General features: G+C 36.9%; 1 protein-coding gene across 3 annotated transcripts in view; it reads left to right on the top strand.

Annotated features, from left to right (window-relative positions):
- The window catches only part of whd (carnitine O-palmitoyltransferase whd), a 333,289-nt gene that overhangs the window by 223,019 nt on the left and 87,006 nt on the right, over positions 1-23,264 (top strand). For all 3 annotated transcript variants that reach the window (XM_090381653.1, XM_090381652.1, XM_090381654.1), the window contains 2 exons: positions 1,783-1,808; positions 6,853-6,915. In XM_090381653.1, the coding sequence (XP_090237779.1) occupies positions 1,783-1,808; positions 6,853-6,915 (89 nt within the window). The remainder of the gene's footprint in view (positions 1-1,782; positions 1,809-6,852; positions 6,916-23,264) is intronic.

Consider the following 23,264-nt stretch of genomic DNA (forward strand, 5'->3'; position numbering starts at 1 on the left):
TAAAGTAATTTGGGGTAGTTAATTCTACTACTCTTTCATACCTCATGAACAATTAGAGCAATTCGAGGGGGCTTGAGGTATTTTATTGCTATTCTTTATCCTATTTCCGTTCTCCTTCCTTTAGCTCATGCTAATGTAATACAGTGGATGGAACTCTTGCTCTATTTTATGCTCTGTGCTACCTGTCGGGCTAATAGTCATCTCGCCCGTAAACTATCAATCAAAATCGGCTATTACCAGCATTAGGCCATGATATTACATTACTTCCAAATTACTTTACTTACTACATTTTGTTTATTATCAACTTTTAGCCCTTATTTTATAATACTGCTAAATTTCTAGATGCACTATGGTACTACATTATTACCATCATACTATTTTATATATATTCGAACCTAGTTTTGTGGGCAGTTGACAACAGAAACAGATAGCTACGTTAATTATGGGCCAATATATTGAGAGGATTAGCCCTAGAAAAAATCCCTTTCAATGTATCTCCTAACCCATAATTAACACAATTTATAACTTTTATAATTTTGCCTTATTATTTTATTTTATTTTATATATTTTTGCTCTATCATATTTCCATTTATGTTACTACCACTACTGCTTTTTCGTCTTTTTGCCTTACATTTTATCTCATTTTGTTTTACTCTCACTTTATGTACTTCTAGGTTTTTGCCACAGTGCCGACGTTGGGCCTTTGCATGTTACTTGGGCGTTTTTGATGCACAGGTCTTTCGCAGGCTGCACCTAATCTCACCTCAACCTGCTACCTCATTATCAATCTGATAAAAATCTTACTCTACCATATTCTATCATATCTAGGAAATTTTTATATTATTCTATCATATTTGGAGCATATCAATACAGACTGATGTAATGCACAATCTTTCACTTAGATGGCATTAATCGGTACTGCTCTCTATCTTAAAATTTACAAATAATTCTTTGCTTAATATATATATATATATATATAGTTATTATAGTAAAAGCACAATAAGTACTATACAGATGCTGAACATGTATATGGGCACAACAGTATACAGCTTACAATAAGCCATAAGGCCAAAATAACTTATAAAGACTAAAAGAGCCCATGTAGACCTACAAGGCCAAACCCTGGAAATAAACATATAATTAGTAATAAAATATAAATATATAATACAATGATGATTATGTAGTTAACTGTTGGTGTAGAGATACATTGAAAGGGACTTTTTTAAGGGCTAACCCCCTCAATATATCCTACCAATAATTAACAGAGCCATCTGTTTCTGATTGCCATCTGCCTGTTTAACAGTGTCCAAATCTTAAACTTAATTTTGTTATAATTTAGTAGTAAACAGGCAAGATAACATTTAGCCCGACAGATACCTTCGAAATGAATATATAGAAAAAGGAAAAAAGAAGGCCAACTATAATTTTCAATTTCTGTTGTGGTATTATTTTTTATTTATACAAAAGCAAGATATAGCTAACATAAGGAGAAATGGCATTAACATGATCTGGCTAATAACTTTTATATTCATCCCTATTTGTTTATATATATATATATATATATATAATTAGCACACCATAGAGATTAAATAATGCTGAATTTCAACTTCAGCACCAAGTAGTTTTTTACTGTTTTTAGATTATTGCAGTCAACTGTATTTTGGAAATAGTTTTAATTCAGATATTATTCACATTAAGCTGTCATTTATTAGTAAAATTTAAAAAAAAGAAATAATTTTTAAAAATTCAATTTTTTTAAAAATTTGATTTTTATAATTACAGATTGGTCTAAATGCAGAGCATTCATGGTAAGTAACAGTCTAAGATTTTCTTTTGCATAATAATATTTAACAAGAGTAAACTAATAATTTAAATTTTATGTTAATATTAATAAAGGCAAGTCGGTGCAAGATATGGTATCATTCAGAATCTGTCAAATTCTTCGTCACATTTACATAAGCTCTTTATTTCTACTGGAAATTTATTCCATTTTTATTTATCCCCTCCCCCCCTTATGGTGATCCTAAACAACGTAGATATCAGTACCTATAGTACCTTTGTACCTACATTGCCTAGTGCTGTGTATGGGTCGAAGGTTGAGAAGACAAGGTAATTGTTGACACTGAACTTGAATTTCTGTAGATTGCGATTTTTAGGAAATGCAAGCAAAATCAGTTTATTCCAAAGAACAGAAAAAAGTAAATGAGATAAACGAGGAAGAGAAAAAGTTAGTTCAGTGAGTTTGGAGTTGAACGCTGAATGGACATAGACTAGCCAAGTTAATGCTCAGATTAATTTGAAAGAAAGGTCAAATTACACATGCCAGTTCAGAACAGTGCCTATGGAAATACCCGTAGAAAAGGCATGCAGCAGAAACTAAACAACTATGTGACAGAGAGTGGAGTTAATTTTTAAGCAGTAGATTGATAATTAATCTGACTTCCCTAGTTTTGGATAGTCAAAGAGCTTAACATATTTGCTGCCTGAAGACAAAAGTGTGTCAAAACAAAATTGCAAATTTTGTGCCTTAATGCAGATATGTGTCCATTCAATTGTGGTCAATAAATGAGTGCTGTAAAAGTGAAGGCACATGAAATGAACAACTGATTGCTATTGGCACACTGACTGAACCATCACCTATTTGCATTATGGCTGGAATTTTGCTTAGTGTCAATTGCACTGTCCAGTGAGCACTCTTTAGCACTCTAAAAGCTGTATACTTTGTCTCATGTGTTCTATGCTTATGTTGAAGTTATTTTATCTAGTTTAGTATTTTCCACAAGAAGAAAAGGTAAAATGTTTTGAAAATTTTTAGTATTTTCCACAAGAAAATATAAAATTTTTTTGAAGATTATTGAACTTTAATTCTTTAGTTTCGGATAAACAAAGCATCATCCTTAGTGTGTGTCTACTAATAAAATTTTGTGTAAAAAGTGCTTTCCTACAAAATTTTACCCTAAAGGGTTGTTATGTTATAATGAATCCACAGCCAGGGCCTTCAGGACTGAAAAGGAACACAGATGGACAGTATGTTGAAGCTGATGACATTGAATCAGCTCTTTATATTTTGTCATCTGATACTGAAATAGAATTCTATTCAAGTGATGTGGATTCTGAATCTTGTTCAAATGCATCTGTTGGTGTTAGACGGCTATAAACAACAGATGCCAGCATTACTATTCTTTGCAGATGAAATCCCTTCCAGTTATTAAAAAGGAGAGCCTACTTGTTCCAGCACCTCAGAGAAATAATCCAATTAGATTAAACGTGTTTTAGGGCTTAAGCCCTAATATGTGTTTAGTCTAATTCATTTCATATACCATCAGGTATATGAAATGAACTCTCATATTGTGGTATATATTCTCTCATATTGTGGAATTATACTTCATTACTGAATTGTCATCATTGTATCACCAGGGTGCCTACCTACCCACCAAGGAAAAGCCAGATAGCCTTGAAATGGTGCTGTTTTCGTGGTGGTATCTGCTGAGTAACAACAGAACATGATGATGCTCTTGCATACTTTAACTTGTACATCAGATAATCCAGTTAGTTATTTTGAGCTGCTTGCAACTGATAAATTTTCTCAGTGGCTATTAGCATGGAGGAGATCAAAATTGTATTGGAATCAGGTCTTTGCACCGGACAATTTGCGCACCAAGAATACACATTCACTGGTGCACAGTTTAGTGTGTATTCTAGAAAGTGCATCAAAACAAACTAGAGGTGCTGTGCCATAATAAAAATATGTGGTCATTCAATTGCTGGCAGTAAATGAGCACTGTAAAAGGAAAGACACACGAAATGAACAAATGATAGATATCAGCAAACAAATTAAACCATCGGCTGTTTGCATGACGACTGGGATTTTGCTGATCGTCACTTTCATTGTTTAGAGAGTGCTCTAAAAGCGATATACTTGGTTCACGGTATCATATGTTTTTTGCTTGTGATGAATTTATTTTTATCTAGTTTCAGATTGTCCACAAGAAGAAAGGGTAAATTTTTTTGTAGATTCTTTAATTTTCATTAATTTCAACTACCCTGTTGAGCACTAGGCCATGGAGAGGGCCAATAAAAAATTTTATTTTTTATTGGCCCTCTCCATGGCCTAGTATACTCAACAGGCGAATGCAATAGTACAATGTTTGAATTGGCCATAGGCACAAAAGCTATGTGATGACTAAATACAGTCAATGATATTTTTGTCAGATGACTACCATAAACACTCCTGATCCATGTGTTTACATGCGTCACCTGTGATCAATGTATCTGGAATATAAACAGAAATTGCAACTAGATTCAACTTCAATAAATTAAAAAATTTGCATTTGAGATATAGTAATCCCATATATCCTATATCTCAGATGCAAATTCATGATCTCAGGCGGACACATACACATACACCTTACCTGAAACAGTCTTGAAAGTGCCTATGCTCTGGATAACCAACCCATGAAAAATGTACAAATATGAATGTGCTACAGAGCCAACTCACGAAAATCATGTACAGTCGAACTAGACTATAACGAGCACAGAAATAATGAGATCAATGCTGTAATGAGCAAAATAGCATAATGATTTTAATTTACACGTATTCCCATACAATCACTCGCTGTTATAACAAGCATACTACACGGATATACAGTACAAATTTTGATAACTATGTAAACATGCAAACATTCTTAACTGCTCAGGGTAGTAATTCTTAAAATAGACAAAAATGAAAGGGGCGACTTAGTTTTTATGACCACCTGCATCAGATTAGAGGCCAGTTTATGACCTAACTTTGTCCTTTCGTGGACGGGGGCTATACAATAGTGCATTGCCGTTCTGCTTGTAATTTCTATGGTCGCATTACTCTATTTACAGATTGTCTTGTATTCACTAAACCACCTGAAATTTATTTCAGGACTTCTAAGAATTTTGGAAACAATAATTGTTTGTATGCCTATCAATTTACTGTCATTTTAAGGTAAAATCAGTTAGAAACAAACCCTTCCTTCAGAAACATGTCTACTAACAAAAGAAAGTCTTTCGATTCGTGAAAGAGTCGAAATTATTCTTGAGTTAGAACATGGTGCAAAAAATGCGTGCGTAAAAGTTTTCTTTGTCCTCTTCAACATTATCCACATTGTGGAAGAATAAACAATATTTACATATTGACACTGGAAAAGAACATAACCAAAAAAAAATTTAGAAAGTGCAAGATTACAAACATCAATTTTAAGATTCATAAATAAAAAGACTAATTGAAATCATGTTTATTATTAATTAGTATTGTTTTTAATTACGGAGAAATAAATTGGCTAGTATTGAGTGTATGGTTTTAAAATTACAGATAAATAAATTGTGTTTAATATTAAGTGTATTGTAGTTTATGCAAGCATATTAATATAATTAATATGTAGGTATATATATTTTTTCTTTCTAATATTTATTTTGTTTTTTGAATCTATCTTTTTATCAAGTTATTGAAAATTAAAAAAAAAATAGGAGGTAGATTTAACTCATCACTGATATAGTGAGGAATGGTTATAACAAGAAAATTTTGTTGATCCCTTGATGCTCACTATAACCAAATTCGACTGTAGATATACAGTGGATTCCGGTTATTTGGGCCACCAGTTAATCGGGGCAGCCGTTTATTTGGGGCAAATCTTAAAAAAACAGAAACAATCGAGAAAATAGCCAGGACTTACTTCGATTAATTGGGACAGCCTGCCGTTTAATCGGGGCAGGAGACCGCAGCACTGGAGATTACCCTACGATTGTCTCCGACGGTACCACGTTTTTTGGTCGAAATTCTGGAGGTCACAACCATAAAACAATTAGCAGTCACCTGTTTATTGGGCTTTTCTGTTAATGAAATCTATCATAAACGGATAGTAAACTCGATCTTATTGAATTTGCGATAATACTGACAGCTGGAATTCTGTGGGTTATTATGGTGAAATGTGTTTACACATGAAATCTTCAATAATATAAAAAAATTAATTTTCAGATCTTCTCTTCATTCCTGCTTTTAAAGCTTTGTAACTCGTTACTACATTCTCACTTGCGCATATTGTGTTACTTGCAATTTGTGTGTGCCGTGTTCTTTGATATTGATTGCTTATCTTTTAACCCCCCCCCACAAATGTCAGTGAATAGAAATGTCAACTAGTTCGTATGTACATATTACAGTACGTATTAATTATTCCAGTTATCATGTATATTCTTCCAATTTTCACGTATCATTTAATTTTTTAATTGGTGTAAGGTAATAAAGGGTAAATTTATTCTTAATATATCTTTGCTTTTATAGCCTATGGATAATATTCCTCCTATTTTCACTAATTAGAATCGCTGTTTAATAGAATTAAAATTCAATTCACAAACGTGATCACAATGACCGGCGCTTACTACACATCGTATAGTGAACGGTACTTTACTGTGGTGAGTTCGTTGTAACATGATTTGATTGTACACTGAACCAATTGTAAAGGGGGGGGTACATTGTATTTTTAACTGTTTATGTGAAACTTCGGATAATTGGGGCAGCCGCTTAATCGAGCCAAAATGCACTAGTCCCAATGTGTCCCAAATAACTGGAATGGACTGTATATGTAACCAAATGGAATTGAAGAGAAGGTTGCATTTTTTTTCCTTACTCCTTCCTGGCTGATACTGCAAAAAGCTATGGTGTGCTTCCTTGCATCTTTTGCTGGTACTTATACTAACAATAAACAATGAAAAGACAAATGTGAAGCTTATAGAACTAAAGAATTTAGAGTAAATTTGTCAGATTAATTCTATGGCAAGTGTTGAGTTATTGTAATTAACTGATTTTAAGCTTCTATTTATTTTCAGGGCTGATGCACCAATTATGTCACATGTTTGGGAATTTTGCTTAGCAAAAGATTTTGCACTTGGGTAAGATATTTGTTTTATGATTTTATGTGTACATTCCTTGGATTATATAGTCTTTGTAACACACACACCATACAGGAAATTGTAATCGTAGAAAACTTTGCACTCTTACTTCATTTCAAAAAGTAAATTTTTAAAAAAAATTAAACTGGAAAGTAATCTTGCACAGTAATTAAAATTAAACCCCAACATTTCCATTGGGCCATCTTAATATTCTTCTGCAGCATATGATGAATTAAATTAAAACTCAAGAAATAAATGTACGGCGCAGCCTCAATATAGCATGGGTGTCAGGGAACAACTTTAGCACCTGCATTATAAGTGAAGCATATTACAGCAAGAAATAAAATTTAACTGGTTTTCCCCCTAATGTTTTTATAAGTGGCTAAAAGACAATCTATTAAGCAAGCATTTTTATATAGCAAATTTCATTTTGTACAGTTTTTTTTTCCTTTTCTTTTTTTTAACTATTTTTCAGTCAGTGGATGAAATGGGTTAAATATTTTAAATGTAACTTTGCTGTTGCTGTAGTTTTTTTTTTTAAATAATGCTGTAATTTAAAATAAGGACATTAAACAACAGTGTTTCATATACTTCAAAAATAAAATTTCAAAATTATTAATTTCTTTTATAATTTTTATAGTTTTTTTTATAGTGGTCCTATGCTTCCATCTAAGACATGCTGGAAGTTTACAGTATAGTGCATAAATAGGAGATAAGGCAACTCAGCCACATAAGCTAATGGCCAATGTAGCTGAGTAGCAGTATGTGAAGGTTAAAAAAAAAAAGCTTTGTTTTCTTCTAACAAGTACTCCTTCAGTTACGTAATTAAGGTATTCCTGGAAATCGTCATATAGGGAGAGAGGGGGGAAAAACATCATAGAAATTTACTACAGAAAATAGTGTATTATAGCTGAAGTAAATTCTGGTTTCCATTTTCCCAAAGGATGTACTATTTTGAGTTATAACATTAGCATTAATAGAGACATATGATGCAAGAAAACAAGTTCGTGCAGCATCAGCCAAAAAAAAAATGCCCCTTCTTAATTCACCGATCCATTTACTCCAAAAGTTTGTCTAGTTCTTCCTTGAATTTATTTAATCTGTCAAATTCCACAATGACAGATGGAAGTTTGTTCTAGCAATCAACCATCTGCTTGCAAATCGCAAATTTCCTCACATCTATTCTAAAACTGTCTTTCCTAAATTTGAATTTATGCCCCCTTGGGTGCATAATCTGAGCAAAAAGAAGAATCCCATCAGCACTGAGGCTGTTGAAATCATTCAAGGCCTTATACACCTCAATCAGATCACTTTGCAGGTGCCTAGTCTTCAGACACTGCAATTTGCAGAACTAATCTTTCTTGGTAAAAGCAACCCTTGGTATCCCTCACAAATCTCATTGCCATTCTCTGTACCAGCAGTTCTATATCCAGGTGTGGCCTGATTGTTGCCTATATAAAGAGATAATCACCTCCTTATCCCTGCTAGAAAAATTCCTGTATTCTGTTGACAAGGCCCCCATGAGCTGCTCTGACATCCTGTCTGCACTGCTTGGAATACTTTATATCTGACTGGAGAGTTACTCCCAGGTCTTTTTCATTCTCATTACCCTCAGTGCAGTACTGCACAGTTGGTACATTACTCTGCGATTACTGCTACCCATATGCAGTATTTGCATTTCTCAATGTTAAACTTCAGTTGCCACCTCTCAGCCCATTTACCCAACTTTTCTAGATCCTGTTGCAGTAGCATACTGTCATTAACAACCCTGCCAACCTTTGTTGTCTACAAATTGTACATTAAGTCTGATACACCTTCAACAATATCATTTATAAATACAGAAATATAAATATACAAAACAACAATGGGCCCAACACCGAACCCTGAGGGACTTCACTAATAACATTAATCTATGAAAAGCAGTGTCCATTGATTACCACTCTGTCTTCTCCCACTCAACAATCCTTTTATCCATTATAACAACTTGCTCTTAATGCCATACTGCTCCAATTTGTACATTAGCATGTTCAACAGTATCAAAAGCTTTGCTGAAATCCAAATTTTTATCAAAATTGTTTTTTGCATCCAGTTCCTTTATGATCACATCACATTATCCAATCAAATTGGTCAGACAAGACTTCCCCTTAAGAAACCCATACTGTGTCTGAACTATAACTGCATCTTGTTAATCAGTTTAACCAGTGACTCCATTATTTTCCCTGGAACACAAGTGAAACTAACAGGTCTGTAATTACTTCTGTCACCCTTTAATCCCCTTTGTTAATTGGGGATACATTTGCATATCTTCGTACCATGGGGATCCCCTCATGAATCCAGGGATGTTCTCATAATTATGGCTAAGGGTTTGCTTACTTCCTTTGCTGCCTGCTTTAATATAATTGGATAGATCCCATCCACCCCAGGTGCCTTTCTTATGTTTAACTTCAACAATTTCTTCTCCACTTTGCTCTCAGTTATTACAAAATCATTTTGCTCTCTTTTAGAGTTTGATAAGCTTCTGGGCTTCACTTCCCTACAGAATTCCTCATGTGCGAATGTAGATGCAAAATACTCATTCCGTTTGTCAGTTACATGAGCAGGATTATAAACAGTTGAACTATTCAATATCAAGTGGACCATTCTGATTCATCTCCTTCCTTCTACAATTTACATAAGTAAAGAAGTCTTTGCTGTTTTTCTTTGTATCCTTTGCCAAAGATATATCGTAATCTGCCTTTGCTTGCCTAAGCTTCTTTGTGATGATTACTGACTAGCTTATATCTGCCATTGTCGTCTGATAGGCACCTGATAACATATGCATCCCAGGCATTTTTCTTCTCTGCCACGAGTCTCATTAGTTCTTCTAACATCCATTTAGGCCTAAACCTTGAACAGTATTTCTTAATTGGTATGAAAAGCCTAGTAGCATCCAAGATTAATTTGTTGAATGCTTTCCATTTAGAATTTGCTGTTGGTAACATCATCAGTTGTTTCACTATAAAGAATTTAGAAACCAGGCTGAGACCACTGTAGTCACCTTTATGAAAGCAAAAACACTTCCCTTTACCCAGTCATTGTCACATCTTTGAGTAAATCCCACATCGGTACACTGTGATCACTGCCACCTAGTAGTTCCTTTATCTGCAGATTCTTAATGCATGAACATTCACTGCTGATAATTAGATCAAGAGTATTGCCCCCTCTGGTTGCCTCTTGAACATGCTGCTGTAGAAAACAATCATCCAATAAATCCACAAATAGTCTTGCTAGTGTGCAAGTGACCAACCCACAAATTCCAGTCAATATCTGGGAAGTTAAAATCTCTATTATTAGACATTCTGATTTACTGCCACTCTATTTCTCTGTAGAAATAGAGTGGGTTGGTAAATTTGTGTACATATTTGAGTCATTCATCAAATTTATTTACTAAACCACTAGCATTGGTATACATGCACTTGTTCTTACTCTTAGTTACCCTACTTAGGATCAACTGACGATGTTACCAACAGTAAATTCTAAGTGGGAAGCATTCAAGGAATTAATCGTGGATGCTACTAAAAGTTTCCACAAGTAACACAGCCCATGTAAATACATGGGCTGTGTTACTTGTTCCATAATGACTCCCAGCACTTTGCTTTATAGACTGCTGCTCATTCAATAGAAGCAGTGCAAGAATCAATTTCACCTCTGTCTGCAGCCACTATTAATCTATTAGTCTGTGAATCTTCCAAGCTAACAGTTTTCTGACCTACCTAATACTGCCTGGATAGCATCAGCAAATATTCTTGTACCTTTCTATTTAAGTGTATCCCAACCTGTAGAAGTAATCTCTTCTGTTAACAGGCACAAACCATGCTGCAAAAAATTCTACCCCATGATCCTTGCACAGTCTATCCAGGGCTGAATTGAATGACAAGGCTCTCATCATATACTCCATCCTATCGTGTTTGGGCATAATTGCAGACACTTTCAAAGTTAACCCTAACCCTGGAAGACATTCCCTGGTCATATTCCACCTATCCTTTTTGCACAATATATTTCTCATTTCCCCGACAATAAAGTCACCTGCAATAACTAGCTCCTGTGGGACCAGCACATTCTGCCTTTAAGGTTGCCACTGTGTTGCCTCATGCACAAGAGTGAGCTCTGGCGTTCAGTTGGGCAGCTGAGAGCGTGATAGGCCTCCCATTTTAATTCCTTCCAGGGCATCTATCCTACTCTTCAAACTCTCATAGATGCCCATCAGAATTCTGAGTTGCTGCGCAATTTCTTTACACTCTCTGCACCTAGCATGCACAAAGACATCCTCCATGGCTATATCATGTCCTGTTCCAGAAAGGTCCTGCAAACATTTCAAAAGTTGCTCATATTTTTAGGCTATGATACATTGGTGAATCGTCTCCTTTGGTTCTCCCTCGAGCCACAGCACTCCTGTTGCTTTCTAACCATTGCTTTGCTACTCTAGCCTGTGGCATGATTTTCGTCTAAATAGAATTTAATTGATTAACAATGAAAATCAATAAGATTAATAAATTTAATTGATTAATTGACAATACTATACAGAATAATAGATTCCTAAATGGAGTGATACATATTATGCTATCTAGTTTTATGTTTTTTATGCTATCAAATTTGAGATATATGTTACACTATTCTGTGACAATCATGATGTTAAATGAGTTATATCCTTAGCTAAACACAAAAACATGAACACAAGGAATTTTACAGTAGCATAATTATGGAGAACATTAACTGCAGTCAGTTACAGTAACTTTGCAATGAATATATAAGCTGATCATCAATTGAGGCACACTTTGCATTGTGCTCTTTTCCATTCAAAACGTAGTAGTAGTAGTAGTGGCATGTGATGCAAGAAAGCAAATGTATGAGCTTATGCAGCATCAGCCAAAAAAAAATCACACCATTCCCTCCGATTGCCTGTCCAGTTCCTCCTTAAATTTATTCAACCTATCAACTTCCACAACAACAGATGGAAGTTTGTTCCAGCAATTAACCACCCGCTGGCTAAAGGCAAATTTCCGCACATCTATTCTACATCTGTCCTTTCTTAATTTGAATTTATGCCCCCTTAGGTTCGTAATCTGAACAAGTGGAAGGATCCCATCAGAATTCAGCATGCTCAACCCATTCAAGGCCTTATACACCTCAATCAGATCACCGCACAGGTGCCTAGTCTCCAGCCTCTGCAATTTGTAGAATTTAAGCCTATCTTGATAAGAGGATCCCTTCATTCTCCTCACCAATCTTGTTGCCCTTCTCTGTACACGCTCAAGTAAATCTACATCCTTCCTAAAATGAGGCCTCCAGACCTGTAGGCAGTACTCAAGGCATGGCCTGACCCTTGCCTTATACAGAGGGATAATCACCTCCTTTTTCCTGCTAGCAAAATTCCTATATATCATTGACAAAACCCCATGACCTGCCCTGGCAGCCTGTCTGCATTGCTCAGAAAACTTCATATCTGCCTGCACAATTACTCCCAGGTCTTTTTCATTTTCTACCACCTTAAGTGTAGTACCACACAGTTGGTACGTTTCTCTGGGGTTACTTCTACCCGTATGCAGTACTTTGCATTTGTCAAGGTTAAACTTGCCACTTCTTAGCCCATCTGCCCAAATTATCTAGATCCCATTGCAGTAGCACACTGCCATTACTGTCATTAACAACCCTGCCAACCTTTGTATCATCTGCAAACTTCGACACTAAGCCTGATATACCTTCATCAATATCATTGATAAATATACAAAACAACAGTGGACCCAACACCGAACCCTGTGGGACTCCACTAATAACATTAGTCCAAGAAGAGCAGCACCGATTGATTACCACCCTCTGTCTTCTCGCACTTAACCATCCTTTTATCCATTGTAGCAACTTACCCTTAATACCATTCTGCTCCAATTTGTACAATAGTCTTCCATGCGCAACTGTCAAAAGCTTTCCTGAAATCCAAATATATGATATCAAAATTATTTTTTTGCATCCAGTTCCTTTGTAACCACATCATAATATCCTATCAAATTTGTCAGATAAGACTTTCCCTTAACAAACCCATACTGTGTCTGAATTATTGCTGCAGTCTTGTCTAGATGATCCTGCAATGCATCTTTAACCAGCGACTCCATTATTTTACCCGGAACAGAAGTTAAACTAACTGGTCTGTAATTACTCGTGTCACCCTTCGATCCCCCTTTGTGAATTGGGGATACATTTGCACATCTCCAGTCCGTGGGAACCTCCCCTGAGTCCAAGGATGCTCTCATAATTATGACTAAGGGTTTGCTTAGTTGCTTTGCCGCCTCCTTTAATATAACTGGATAGATCCCATCCACCCCAGGTGCTTCTCTTACGTTTAACTTCAACAGTTTCTCTTCCACTTTGCTCTCAGTTATTACAAAATCATTAAGTATCCTGCTACAATTTGATAACCTTCTGCCATTTTCAAACCTTAATGATTCCTCACGTGTGAATGTAGATGCAAAATACTCATTCAGTTTGTTTGCTATCTGAGCAGGATCATCAACAGTCGATGTCAAGTGGACCAATCAGATTCATCCCCTTCCTTTTAGAGTTTATAATAAGTAAAGAAATCCTTGCTGTTTTTCTTAGCATCTTTTGCCAAGAATTTCTCGTAATCTGCTTTCCCCTGCCGAACCTCCTTTGTGACCTGATTACAGATTAACTTATATCTGCCATAAGCGTCTGAGTCACTTGATAATTTATATGCATCCCATGCATTTTTCTTCTCTGTTACGAGTCTCATTAGTTCATTTGACAACCATTTAGGCCTAAACCTTGAACAATATTTCTTAATAGGTATGAAACTTTTAGCAGCTTCCACGATTAATTCCTTGAATGCTTCCCACTTAGAATTTACTGTTGGTAACATCGTCAGTTGATCCCACTGTACAGAATTTAAAAACTGTCGGAGACCACTGTACTCGCCACATGCTGCTGTTTACAAAAATTTATACTGAGTTTATCACACCTGAAAAATCAAATTCTTCTCTCTTCTCTCCCCTCTCAGAGGATAATGGTTAATTCTACGAGTGTCTCACATGCAATTAACATTTCATTGATGTATTTTGTATTGCATTACTAATTGGAATACGACAGCGGAGAAATCAAACATTTATAGTAATTACTCGTAAAATTAGTATTAATAAGTGGCAAATGATGCAAGAAAAAAAGCTTATATAGCATCAGCCAAAAAAAAAAAAATAAAAATAAAAATAAACATTTCACCTATCCATCCCCACCAATAGTTTTAGTTCTTCCTTGAATTTATTGAACCTATCCACTTCTTCAACAAATGGAAGTTTGTTCCAGCAATCAACCACACACTGGCTAAAGGCAAACTTCCACACATCTGTTCTGCAACCAAATTGAGAAAAGATGAATTTATGCCCTCTCATGTGTGTAGTCTGAGCAAGAGGAAGAATCCCATTAGCATTGAGCTTGACCACTGTTACTTATTAAAAACTAATCAAGGGAATATATATCTGCAACAGTGAATACACAATGTGGCAGTTGGAAAATGGGACTGATGTTATGAGAAGTGCTGGTGCTGCCCTCTACTAGAAGTAAACATGAAATAAAAGAGTGATTGTTCCACGAGCACTGCAGTCAAGGTCAGCAGAAATTGCCGCCATTTCAGAATGTAGTGTAAGCTGAACTGTGTGTCTCTCCTGTGTCTATGTTGTGGAGGAATAATGAAACAAAGAGGAAACATCAAGTTTTGTGTTTGACTAGGCAAAAATGCCACAGAAACTTTTCAAATGATGAAACAAGTGTATGAAGAGAATTGTCTGTCTTGTCCATATGTGTTTGAGTGGCAGGAACATTTTGCCCATGGAACAGAATCACTGGAAGGCAACGAACATGCAGAGCCAGCAAAACTGGTTTGAATGCCAGAGTTGATTGAAAAGGTGTGTGAAATCATTACCAATGACCGATGTGCAATGCTTTGAATGATTTCAGAAGATCTGTGCATTAATAAAGAAACCATTTGACAAATAATCACCCAGGATTTGAAGAAAACAAAGGTCTGGTGCATAGTTTGTTCCACATTCATTAACATACAGTCAATGACAGGCACGAGTTGAACACTGAAGAGAACTTAGGGGGGGCTGCTGAAAGCAAACCCAACTTCCTGAATTTGATCATTATGGGTGACGAGATGTGTTTTCAGTATGACCTCTGCAATGAAGCGATAAACTGCAGAGTGGAAGTCGACAAACTCTCCCAAAACCAAAAAGGTCAAAAATCAAAACCATGCTCATCACTTTCTACGATAGCAGGGGGAAATTGTGCACAAAGAGTTCATGCCCAATGCCTAATGGTATTTTTGCCTACTATCTGGATATTATGTTTGTTGCAGAGAATCAATTGTGTGCAGCCTCAGTATAGAGAAGACAGCAGCTGGTTCCTTTTGTACAACAATGTGCCAAGCCACAGGGTGCTTATTGTTCGGAAGTTTTTGGCTATCAAAAAAGTCTGCGTATCGTTGCTCCTACCAGATTTAGCCCCATGTGACTTCTTTTTGTTCCCAAAGCTCAAGGCACCACTGAAAGGCTGTTATTTTGATGATGTCAACACCATTCAAAGAGCTGTGACGAGAACATTGAAAAGTATACCAGCTACAACCCTCCACCAGTTGCTTTGTAATTGTTGCATGCAGTATGCGGATGCGGGAAGAAGTTACCCTGAATAAACCAGTGTTAATTTACGTGGATCATTATTTTCTTCTAGCATCAGTCTAATTTTCCAGTTGCACACTGTGTATAATAGCTCAATGTTCCATGTTCCACTCTGTGAGGTGTAGAATTTGCTTCTGCAAATATCTATTATGAAATTTGTATTTTCCATGAATTGCATCTTTTATGTTCCTCTTGTGGGGGTACATGTTCACATTTGTGTTATATCCAAAATCCAGTATAACTGGGTGCAGTATATCAAGGTTGCACTGTGTCAATCAGTGGGACTAAACATTATGTGCTACCTGTATATGAACAATGTTTGTCTTTACTTGTATTACTCCTGTCACATATCACTGTATACAATTACCAAACAATTTATTTTACGATGTTTACTAAAGAAATAAGTAATGTTTAAATAATCAGAATATAAAATAAGAATATGCCAGTTGTATGGTAAGCCAAGTAATTGACAAATAGAAAGTAGACTAGTATGTAACTACAGCAACAGACAAGGGGAGGGAGCTAAATTTAGATAAAGGGATGCAGAAGGAATGCATTCCTAAAATAATTTACAAAGAATGTCAAGAAATATGCATTTAGTCTAATACAACCTCATCTAAAGAATGTCAATTAATAAGAATACCAAATAGTATAAATTTACAAAAATGCCTATCAATTAAAATTTAGTGGTGACCTCTTGATGGCACCAGATCCAAATTGCATGAAATATCACTATAAATGGAGATGAAAACCAGCCACAACAATGTGACCAACAGTGTGAAACAAAAAAATAAAATGGACTGACCACTTTGCCCTATCTTGTGTCTGCAACATGTGGTAAGTGATGCTACATGTAATTTGGACCTGGTGCTATCAAGGGGGGGGGGTGCCATTGCTTACTTGGTTTGTTGTATGATTGACATAGTCTTATTTTATGTTCTAATTACATTTCTGCAATGTGTGGTAGGTAATGCTTTATTTTATATTCTAATTATGTTTTGCTTTTATATTCTAATTATGTTTCAGCAGTATGTGATAGGTAATGCTTTGCAGCCTCTGATGTTTTTATACTGATTTTCTTCCTTTTTTTTTTTTTTTTTTTCAGTTTATCTTAACTTTTATTTTCTTCATTACTTATTTAGTTAAAGTTTATTAAATTTTTACTTTAATTAAATTAATTTTACACAATTAATAGTGAGTCGAGATGTTAATGTGCCACTCTTACTGCCATCTCTAATTCAATTTCTTTTGGATGTACTCTTATTTAACTGTTATTCTGTGTCTGTGTTTCATTTTGCCTTGTAAGTGCTCTGATCATTTGTAGTATAATTGTTTTTGCTGCTTAAGGCCACCATTCAAATCTGTTACATAGTTGGGTTGATTAGTGTATCTGTCACGTTTGTGAGGCATTGATTTGTTTAATATTCAAAATGCAGTGACTCCTTGGCTGTTGTTGGCCTTGTGGCATTCTAACAAAATGAGCCATAACTGTCATCCATTTTATTTATTTTTGTTTTATACTGTTGGTCATGTTGTTTTGGTTGGCTTTCATTTTTGTTTATAATGATATATCACGTAATTTGGACTTGGTGCCAAAAATAGGGGGACATTGTCATTTACTTGGCTTAGCGCATGACTTTGTGCATTCTTATTTTATATTCTAATTATATTTCCGCATCATGTGGTAGGTAATGCATTGCAATACTACATAGTGCGGAAACATAATTAAAATATAAAATAAGATTATGCCAGCCATATGGCAATCCAAGTAAGTCACTAAGTCACAGCACCTCCATGTTGGCACTAGGTCCAAACTGCATGAAATATCACTATATATTTAATAACAATTATATAATATTTAAATAAGGTATTTGACACTTGCTCTAGTGTGCTGGGGCTGCTATTGTCAGTTAGCTAAGCTCAATAATTCTACAAGGTGTTCATAAAGTTGATCTTGTATTTATTCCTATTGATTGATATGTTTATTTCTTTGGTTTTAAAAATATAGTTTCTTTGATGCTCCAGAATGAGACTGGTAAGAGAATCCAGTGGAAATAATGAAAAGTTGGTGGCAATTACATTGTGTGATGAGAATCATTATTTGCCACCTAAAGCCGTGAATTAGGGTAGAATTTGAAAGTGTCTGCAATTCTGCCCAGACACGATAGGAGGGAGTATATGATGAGAGTCCTATCGATCAATTCGGCCCTGGAAAGATTGTGCAAGGCTCAAGGGGTAGAATTTTTTTCAGCCTGGTCTGTACTTGTTAACAGGAGAGACTGCTTCTACAGGGATGGGATACACTTAAATAGAAAGGGTGTAAGAATGTTTGCTGATGCTATCGAGGCAGTGTTAGGTGGGTCGGAAAAATGCTAGATTGAGGGGATACAAGGACTAATAGATTAACAGTAGCCACTGGCAGAGGTGAAAGTAATTCTTGCACTGCTTCTATTGGAATGAGCCGCAGTCTGGAAAATAAGATGCAGGATAGTTCAGAGACTGCTGGGAATCATTGCGGTACAAATAAACACATAGGTTGTGTTAGGGTAGCTAAGAAAAAGAACAGGTGCATGTATACTTGCGTGTACACCAATGCTAGGAATTTAGTAAATAAATTTGATGAATTTGCAGTATTGCTCAAAACATCAAAGGCAGACATTGTGGGGATTTCAGAGACATGGTGTCACACAGATATAAGGAATGCAGAATTGGAATTTGGGGAGTACAATGTCTACAGAAAGGATAGACAGGATAGGAAGGGAGGAGGGGTTATGCTATTAGTTAAGAAATACATAAAATCCAAGGAAGTGAAGCCAGTCGACATTGCTGGACAGTGCAGTGTCGAGTCAATTTGGTGTGATATAAGCATTGGGAGATCAAAATTGAGAGTAGGAGTGCGTGTGCTATAGGCCTAATGACACTGATGAGTATAATAAGAAACTGTATGGGGAAATAGAGTGGGCCAGTAAATCAGAGAGCCTTATAATGGGGGATTTTAATTTCCCAGATATTGACTGGAATTTGGGGGCTGGTCACTCACACACTAGCAAGGCTTTTGTGGATTTATTGGATGATTGTTTTCTACATCAGCATGTTCGGGAAGCAACTAGAGGAAGTAATACTTTTGATTTGATTATCAGTAGTGATTGTTCATGCATTAGGAATCTGCAGGTAAATGAACCACTAGGTGGCAGTGATCACAGTGTGCTGAAGTGGGATTTACTCAAAGAGGTAACTACCATTAGGGGTAAAGGGAAGGGTTATTGCTTTCGTAAAGGCAACTACGATGGACTGAGACAGTATTTAAATTCTATACAGTGGGACCAACTGATGATATTACCAACAGCAAATTCAAAATGGGAAGCATTCAAAGAACTTATCTTGGAAGCTACTAGACTTTACATACCAACTAAGAAATATTGTTCAAGGTTTAGGCCTAAGTGGATGTCAGATGAACTAATGAGACATATGGCAGAGAAGAAAAATGCATGGGATACATTCAAATTAACACATGACACAGAAGCCTATAATAGATTAGCATTAGCAGAGGCATTTGATGCAAGAAAGCAAGCTTATGCAACATCAGCCAAAAAAAAAAAACCACTTCCACTTCACCCCTCTGTTCGTTCAAAATACCTGTCCAGCTGAGCCTTAAACTTATTTAGGCTATCAACCTCCACCACAAGGGATGGAAGTCTGTTCCACCAACCAACCACCCGCTGGCTAAATCTATCCTACATCTGTATTTCCTCAATTTGAATTTATGCCCTCTCAGGTGATTTTTCTGAGCTAGAGGAAGAATCCCATCAGCATTGAGCATGCTTAAACCATTCAAGGCTTTATACACCTCTATCAGATCACTTCGCTGGTGCCTAGTCTCCAGACACTGTAATTTGCAAAACTTAAGCCTTTCTTCGTAAGAGCACCCCTTTGTTCCATTCACTAATCTTGTTGCCCTTCTCTGTACTCGTTCCAGCAGCTCTACATCCTTCTTGAAATGAGGCCTCCAGACCTGTATACAGTACTCTAGGTGTGGCCTGACCATTGCCTTATACAATGGAATAATCACCTCCTTATCCCTGCTGGAAAAATTCCTGTATATCATTGACAATACTCCATGAGCTACTCTTGCAGCCCGTCTGCCTGCACAACCACCCCCAAGTCCCTTTCATTCTCTACCACTGTCAGTGTAGTACCACAGAGTTGATACGTTGCTCTGGGGTTGCTGTTTCCCATGTGTAGTACTTTACACTTGTCAATGTTAAACTTCATTTGCCACCTCTCAGCCCATCTGCTCAACCTTTCCAGATCCTGTTGCAGCAGCATAGTGTCAGTAGTGTCCTTGACAACCCTGCCAACCTTTGTATCATCTGCAAACTTGGACATTAAGCTTGATATACCATCATCAATATCATTTATAAATACAGAAAACAATAATGGACCCAACACTGAGCCCTGAGGGACTCCACTAATAACATTAGTCCACGATGAGCAGTGTCCATTGATTACCACTCTCTGTCTTCCCTCCCTCAACCACCCCTTTATCCACAGCAGCAATTTGCCTCCAATGCCACACTGCTCCAATTTGTGCAGCAGTCTTCCATGTGCAACAGTATCAAAAGCCTTTCTAAGATCCAAGTATATAATATCAAAGTTATTCCCTGCATCCAGTTCTTTTGTGACTGCATCATAGTATCCAATCAAGTTGGTCAGGCAAGACTTCCCCTTAACAAAACAATGCTGCGTCTGAGCTATAACTGAAGTCTTGTCTAAATGATCCTGCAGTGCTTCTTTAACCAGTGCCTCCATTAATTTTCCTGGAACAGAAGTTAAGCTCACAGGTCTATAATTACTTGTGTCAGCCTTTGATCCTCCTTTGTGAATTGGGGTCACATTTGCACATTTCCAGTCTATGGGTACCTCCCCTGAGTCCAAGGAAGCTCTCATAATTATGGCTAAGGGTTTGCTTACTTCCTTTGCTGCCTCCTTTAATATAACTGGATAGATCCCATCCACCCCTGGGTGCCTTTCTTGTGTTTATCTTCAACAGTTTCTTCTCCACTTTACTCCCAGTTATTTCAAGATACTGTAGCTTACTGCTAGTTGATCTGTAACCAAGTTACAAAGGAGGTTAGGCAGGCGAAGGCAGATTACGAGAAATCTTTCACAAGGGAGATGCAAAGAAAAACAGCAAAGAGTTCTTTACTTATGTGAACTCTAGAAGGAAGGGGATGAATCAGATTGGTCCACTTGATATCGATGGGTCAACTGTTGATGATCCTGCTCAGGCAGCTAACAAACTGAATGAATATTTTGCATCGACATTCACACATGAGGAGTTATTCAGTGAGGTGAATGCCAGAGGTGTATTGAACTCTGGCAGTAAGCTAGAGAATCTTGTAATAACTGAGAGTAAAGTGGAGGAGAAATTGTTGAAGATAAATAAAAGAAAGGCACCTGGGGTGGATGGGATCTATCCAGTTATATTAAAGGAGGCAGCAAAGGAAGTAAGCAAACCCTTAGTCATAATTATGAGAGCTTCCTTGGACTCAGGGGAGGTACCCATAGACTGGAAATGTGCAAATGTGACCCCAATTCACAAAGGAGGATCAAAGGCTGACACAAGTAATTATAGACCTGTGAGCTTAACTTCTGTTCCAGGAAAATTAATGGAGGCACTGGTTAAAGAAGCACTGCAGGATCATTTAGACAAGACTTCAGTTATAGCTCAGACACAGCATGGTTTTGTTAAGGAGAAGTCTTGCCTGACCAATTTGATTGGATACTATGATGCAATCCCAAAAGAACTGGATGCAGGGAATAACTTTGATATTATATACTTGGATCTTAGAAAGGCTTTTGATACTGTTGCACATGGAAGACTGCTGCACAATTGGAGCAGTGTGGCATTGGAGGCAAATTGCTGCTATGGATAAAGGGGTCGTTGAGGGGGAGAAGACAGAGTGGTAATCAATGGACACTGCTGATCGTGGACTAATGTTATTAGTGGAGTCCCTCCGGGTTCAGTATTGGGTCCATTATTGTTTTCTGTATTTATAAATGATATTGATGATGGTATATCCAGCTTAATGTCCAAGTTTGTAGACGATACGAAGGTCGAAAGGGTTGTCAAGGACACTACTGACACTATGCTACTGCAACAGGATCTGGAAAGGTTGAGCAGATGAGCTGAGAGGTGGCAAATGAAGTTTAACATTGACAAATGTAAAGTACTACATATGGGAAACAGCAACCCCAGAGCAACGTATCAACTCTGTGGTGCTACACTGACAGTGGTAGTGAATGAAAGGGACCTGTGGGGTGGTTGCAGGCAGATATGACGTTTCTTGAACAGTGCAGATGGGCTGCAAGAGTAGCTCATGGTGTATTGTCAATGATATACAGGAATTTTTCCAGCAGGGATAAGGAGGTGATTATACCATTGTATAAGGCAATGGTCAGGCCACACCTAGAGTACTGTATACAGGTCTGGAGGCCTCATTTCAAGAAGGATGTAGAGCTGCTGGAACGAGTACAGAGAAGGGCAACAAGATTAGTGAATGGAACAAAGGGGTGCTCTTACGAAGAAAGGCTTAAGTTTTGCAAATTACAGTGTCTGGGGACTAGGCACCAGCTAGGTGATCTCATAGAGGTGTACTTGGATCTTAGATCTGTGTATAAAGCCTTGAATGGTTTCAGCATGCTCAATGCTGATGTGATTCTTGCTCTTGCTCAGAATAATCGCCTGAGAGGGCATAAATTCAAATTGAAAAAAGACAGATGTAGGATAGATGTGCGGAAATTTGCCTTTAGCCAGCGGGTGGTTGGTAGGTGGAACAGACGTCCATCCCTTGTCGTGGAAGTTGATAGCCTAAATAAGTTTAAGGCTCAGCTGGACAGGTATTTCGAACGAACAGAGGGGTGAAGTGGAAGTGGTTATTTTTTATTTATTTATTTATTTATTATTATGATTATTATTATTATTATTTTTTTTTTTGGCTGATGCTGCATAAGCTTGCCTTCTTGCATCAAATGCCTCTACTAATGCTAATGCTAATTACCTAATGTCGGCGCCTCCGTAGCCAAGTGGGAAGGAGCAGCAGTGCGTAGCACATGCTTCTTGATTAGACCGGGGTTCAAGCCTGTCACTGCCAAATACGGAGGATGTGGAAAGGTCAGGGAATGACCACCGCATATCCTGGAGCAATGTGGCCTTAGTTGCTAATGCTCCTAAAAAACCAAATAACAACAACAACAACATTATCTAATGTCACAGAGGTTCATGTAATCCGTTTCTCTGGAAATAGTGATTGCCACACCATGACCCATGCTGATGTTAGTTTCACACCTATATGGTCACTTTTAATATGTTAGACATGCAGGTTTATCATGGACATATTTCCGGTGATGATAGCTAAGGCCACTTAGGAATCCAAAATTTTGATGAAACTGATATTCATATCTCACTTTTGAGTTGAGCGTGTGGAATTTGGTTGTTCTGTACAACCAAATCCTGTGCCCGCATTACTCTAGTGAGACTGTTATTAACTGATAAATTCCCCCATATGCAAGATCCTAAATTAGCATGAATATCCAGTATATTGCTGTGATCACCCAGGTATTAACCAA

The sequence above is a fragment of the Mastigoproctus giganteus genome, chromosome 9, assembly GCF_048544385.1.
Source record: "Mastigoproctus giganteus isolate SK-2022 chromosome 9, ASM4854438v1, whole genome shotgun sequence".
NCBI classification, from domain to species: Eukaryota; Metazoa; Arthropoda; class Arachnida; order Uropygi; family Thelyphonidae; genus Mastigoproctus; species Mastigoproctus giganteus.